General features: G+C 33.5%; 2 protein-coding genes across 2 annotated transcripts in view; one reads left to right on the top strand and one right to left on the bottom strand.

The window, feature by feature from the left end:
• The window catches only part of LOC105624599 (pre-mRNA-splicing factor 38B), a 6,787-nt gene extending 4,884 nt beyond the window's left edge, over positions 1–1,903 (bottom strand). Inside the window, exons 1-3 of the mRNA XM_012205955.1 lie at positions 1,873–1,903; positions 1,025–1,308; positions 11–162 (exon numbers count right to left, since the gene is read on the bottom strand). Coding sequence (XP_012061345.1) covers positions 11–162; positions 1,025–1,308; positions 1,873–1,903 — 467 coding nt within the window. The remainder of the gene's footprint in view (positions 1–10; positions 163–1,024; positions 1,309–1,872) is intronic.
• A 2,683-nt stretch (positions 1,904–4,586) lies between these two features.
• Positions 4,587–5,585, top strand: part of LOC105624625 (laccase-1-like) — a 7,330-nt gene continuing 6,331 nt past the window's right edge. Inside the window, exons 1-3 of the mRNA XM_012205981.1 lie at positions 4,587–4,590; positions 4,766–4,931; positions 5,252–5,434. Coding sequence (XP_012061371.1) covers positions 4,587–4,590; positions 4,766–4,931; positions 5,252–5,434 — 353 coding nt within the window. The remainder of the gene's footprint in view (positions 4,591–4,765; positions 4,932–5,251; positions 5,435–5,585) is intronic.

Raw genomic sequence — 5,585 nt, 5'->3', positions numbered from 1 at the left:
TAAAACTCACCTAATGTACATAAATCCTAGGGCACGTATGTAGGGTGAGTCCGGATGATTAATAAGCCCATTCAACTGCTTCCTAGTTAGCCTCAGCGTGAAGAGTTTGTATAATAGACAATAAGCCGTGGAAACAATTCCGCCAGCTCCCACGCCTCGTACCTGCATGAACCGCTAAATTTACACCCCCCCTCAGTCAGTTAAGTCACATTCGTGTTACCGTACAATATATGAACCGAATACATGCTACTCTGTAATTAAGTGGTGCGGTTAACACTTTGTTTCTGGCGATAGTAATAGTACCAAGGTGTTTAAATTGTTCGAGCATTGGCAATATTACCATCGTACGCATAACAAATTTTGCGACTTTTTACGAAAATGTTTAATGCATTCATCGAAACTTTTCGTTCAAATAGCTCAATTCACAGCTCATTTTAACAAAATTAAATGATTCCTTTCTATTATACTGTGCTTTTGTTCTATCTTGTAACAAACATTGAGAACCTCATCTCTACTGCATATTACTACACATAATTTTACCTGGTAATTATCAATGATTATTAATAATTTGTTTCCTAAACATGCAAATCAAGTAGCTAAACATTTAAATAATATTGATACAATTATATTGAACGAAAGAGAGAGGGGGGGGAGGGAGGAGGAGGAAGAGGAAGAAGAGAAAAGAGAGAGAGAGAGAGAGAGTGCAAAAAGAGGGTTCCAATTGTGCTTAAATTTCAAAAATTATTCTAAAGTAATAATTGATGTTGCATTATAATGAAATAAATGTGTGTGTGTGTGTGTGTGTGTGTGTGTGTGTTGCTACATTCAAATCACCTTATTACTCTCAATTGACAATTTGTCCATAGATCGCTGGCTAGTGCAATATAATCAGTTTTCTGTACAAGCGAATATATTCGTGCAACATGTTTTATAAGCCTTAGACTTTCAACAAATGCATTAATAATTAAAAAACAAAGATAAAGATAAAAGAAAAAATCCGATGTTGTTGAGAAAACATACTCACGCCTCCACACATGCCAGTTTGGCCTGCAGTCTTTCTGCTGCCTTTTTCCCATGGTTCTAAGTGAGAGACCTTATAATAGATCTCATCAATCACCTCATGATAGGTCTTGAGTTCATACAGATTCACCTTAAAATAATGCGACGACTGTATGTTGGTGAGAATCAAAGGATTCAAATTCATAGTCCTCTCATTGCCCCATAGTGGCAATACATTTGACTTTTTACCCTCCTTTGGAGCCAGCCTACGCTCTTCATCGCAGCCACTGGAGTTATTCCATGGAGATCCTGAAAGAAGAAAGACTTGGCGTATTTCAGTGTAATACAATAATCGATATTCATATTGATAGAATATTAAAATGTATATGCGTACAGAAAATCAATAACTACAAATATCAAAAGATGGTGAAAAAAATGGTTCTACAGGACAAAAAATTTTAGAAAACTAATATTGATATTTTTTGCATTTCTCATTTCATTCTATGCGTACCTTTCCGAGCAGATCAAAAAAGTTTGCAAATGAAAGTAAGTAAATCAAACATTACATCTATTGGTATTACTTGCACTTTTTACACTCACTTAGCAACCTCTCTCTTTTCAACAATCGAATATATATATATTTATTTTGTTCTAATGTAAAAAATTTCGGGGATTCCGAGCAACGTGAACAAATCTATTATTGGCAAATAATTAAGGTTTGGGATTAATCTCGGAATATGATAAAAATCAATTCGATAAACAAGTCAAGGTTATGTTATCCGAGGAATAAGAAAACAGCCGTCACGAATGACAGAAAACTTGAGAAATTATATTAAAGTGTGTTTTTATAGTTCAGAAAGCGTATTTACTCACCATCCGCACCTTCAGTTTCCTGCATTTGCATCTTTGAATAATTTATCAAGGAGATTCGCGTGGAGTCTCCACATCGGTCGCGTCAAGGACAAACAAACGAACCCGCTCACGGTTCAGCTGCAAATTAATTCGAATCGGATGAACTCATGCAGGAGATTTTCAATGCGATAATTTCTCAGAATATCGTAGAGACCAATGCTGTAACTCTCATCAGTCTTGTCCACGAAGTGCGATGAAACGTGCCAAAAAAAAACGAGAGAAATTGTACTGTAGCACCCTATTACGTATGATGGACAAACATACACATCCGGTTTTGTTGCGCACGCACAATACATATGATGGAGGTGGAAATGGTGAAATTAGAGAGAAACCTGAGAGGACATGAAGGCCTTTTTCCTTCCCCCTTTCCTACTGCCCTCTAAAGAAGTGAATGTAAACTGCATAACCATTTTCTTTATGGTAAAAATGAATATTTCTCTATAGTTTACATTCACTTTTTCAGAGGACGGTAGGCATTTTGTGGTTATTAGAAAAAAGACCTTATGTCCTCTTTTAAGTTTCTCTCTGATGGTTACGGACTAAATTCGGATCTATATAATAGGTGTTTTAAGTTTTAAGGAGTAAGAAATCGACCAACTAGTCGAATGCGAGGAGAATAAGTGATTATGATTCGTCCATTCCTTGCGGCTTAAGGCTTAAAAATCTATTGCAGATCTCCGGGGAAACGCACATTACGGTCAGTAAAATACAAGCTGCGATCCACTTGATGCTTCTTATGTTCTGGGGATTGATTCTAGAGATTAAGTCTGTATCTTGAAACGAGGTGAAAATTACAAAAGTGAGCAAATTTACTAAGTGATCAATGAAATTATCAATATTCTAATAAATTCGTTCACCTTTATAATTTTCACCTCGTTTCAAGATACAGGAGATCGATTGAAAATTATAAAAGTGAACGAATTTACTAGAATACTGATAATTTCATTGGTCAACGCCTAGTAAATTTGTTCATTTTGTGATTTTTACCTCGTTTCAAGATCGTACAAAATTGATCTGAACGCTATGCACCAAACTCTACGCTCCAGTTGGTCCACTAATTACGAATGCTGCAATCGCTATGTTAATGGACCGATTGTAGCATTTGTAGCGCTATATGAATTTAAATTTTTGTTGCATGAGATCGATGCCAATCTTAGCCTATACAAGGGAAAATAAAAATCCGATTCTTATATTGAATAAGGTTTTACTCACGATAAATATCAAACGCGGATTAGTGTAAATAAGTGTAAATAAGAAAAAAAATATATTTCTCATATTTTGATCTAATTAATCGGTGAGAGTAACCATAAAGAAAATTTCATTGTGATGAATTAAATTCAGTGTCAATTTTAATAAATATTTTGAATATATTTAGCGACATATCAATTCGTATATATAATGATGAAGAAGAAATCTTTATTTTTCACGCTTATACTTTCACGCCAAATGCTTAGAATGCACCTCCCGTGATGAGGCAGTTGGGGCGGAAGTGGGGGCGAAAGTGATGACGTATGAATGACGTAGTGAGAACTACTATGAGCGTTCGAGATTCCGCACAATAAAAGGAACACAGAACAGAGAATAAGAATTTCAGAAACTGTGTATTCATACACACAATACATGATTTCTGATAAGTTAGAATTATTATTCTCTGTTCTCTGTTTCATTTATTGTGCGGAGCTTCTTCTACAGCGTCAAATAGATCAGCTAATCCATGCTACAAATGCTTTGTAGCGTTTGAAGCACCAAATGAATCGCAGTAAAATGACGCTTCTGTTTTGCACACTCGAAACGCTTTGAAAAGTTTGCCGCGCGGCAAAATGCAACGCAATAATCAATGAACATGTTAGAATTTATAAACTTATTGGCCAGTGCAAATCTGCAAGAATCGTAAATGCTGATAAATGCTTTTGAACTATATTTAGATCTGTTCGATTTGCTTATAATTTTTATACTTTTAGGCTGCGTTCCACTTAATACTCGCAAAGCCGCGAGTATTAAGTTGTCGTTTATCCTTGTTTAATATTTGATAAATAACAAGGATAAAATGATTCCACAAGCGTTGCGAGCACGGAACACACTTTAGCATCTTTGCTTTTTCTCTTTTCAGCGCTAAATATATATATATATATATATATATACATATATATATATATATATATATATCTCTCTCAGTTTAAGTGTAAAGAAGTGTAAACAAGTTGAACAGATCATTTTGTGTGCCTTCCAATAAGTGACACAAATGACATGATGTGATGACAATGGATCATTACATCCTTATTGTTTTACCAATATTAAACAAAGATGACATGATGACTGTGTCGCTTTGACTAGTCAGTACAATTATGGCTGTGTTCCAAAATTCACTGCCAGTGCTGAAAATGTATAATATATGTAACGTAAACTATAGATTTTCCGTGCTGCACATACAGTCTACAACGCAATGAAATTTCCTAACCTTAAAAAATATCAGAAAATATCGAAATAATTTTAATACAGTTATCTCTATATCACGCAACTTTAATTATCATTTTGGTGTTTATATTCACGAGTACATGGTATATAATACATACATTTTCTAATTTCCCAAATCAGAGTGAATAGGTCCACATATTTATCCTTACGCAATTTCAATCTTGGTGTGTGACAGATAAATCATTTAGCTTTTTGATCTAATGGGTAAGCCGAGAGATGTAAGTACGGAAGAGGAGATAAATTTAGGTAATTGTATATTCAATGTATTTACATCAATTTTGTATGCATATGTAATGTACATGTTATAACAATAATATATAATGTAATAATTTATGTTAAGATTCATTCAATTTTGATTTTGTTAATTGAATTTTGTTAGATACAAATGATGTCTCGCCGCAGAAAAGACATAAGAAACATAAACATAAAAAGCACAAGAAAAAAAAGCTTATCCACGATGACAGCGATGCCTTTGTAGAAATCTCAACCGATGCTGATCGGAAGAAAAGCTTTCGAATAAAAATGAAAAAAGAAGATGAACGGAGGTATGTGTATTATATAGTGTTTATTTTCTTATACTTTTTTTTTGTGCATTGTATTTCAGAAAGCTAAAGGAATCAATTATACAAAATTACATTCTTCAGCTAATTTCTATTTAAGAGTTTCAATTTCAAAATTAATTATAAAAATATGTGTTATGTCAAGTTTGAATAAGTAATGACTTTTATCAATATCTTTTGCTAAGAAAAAAATGATTTTCATTAATTTTTTTGTAGCAATATATCACGTTTAATTTTAAGAATATTCCTATAAATTATATATACACATGATACACACATATGCAATAATTTTTATTATTTTCTAGTTTGGATAAACGTGAAAAAATATTAAAAACATGTGGTTTGAATACAGCTGCAATAAGTACTGCACCTTCTCCGAAAGCAGCTGCAAAAAAAAAATTCCAAAAGGTAACAAAGGTAAAGATAGTGGAACTAGCAGCGAAGAAGAAAGATGGCTTGACGCCATTGAATCTGGTAAACTGGAGGAGGTATATTTTCCTCTTTTTTGTTTATTGTAATAAAGCAAAAACAATTGTATGACATTTAGTATTCCCATATCATTATGTCTGATCATGTTCAATGATAAGTCTAATAAGATAATGAAATAGAGAGAGAGAGAGAGAGAGAGAGGAGGAGTTA

Source organism: Atta cephalotes (assembly GCF_000143395.1).
Source record: "Atta cephalotes unplaced genomic scaffold scaffold00083, whole genome shotgun sequence".
Taxonomy (NCBI): domain Eukaryota; kingdom Metazoa; phylum Arthropoda; class Insecta; order Hymenoptera; family Formicidae; genus Atta; species Atta cephalotes.
This window is presented reverse-complemented; position numbering and strand designations above follow the sequence as displayed.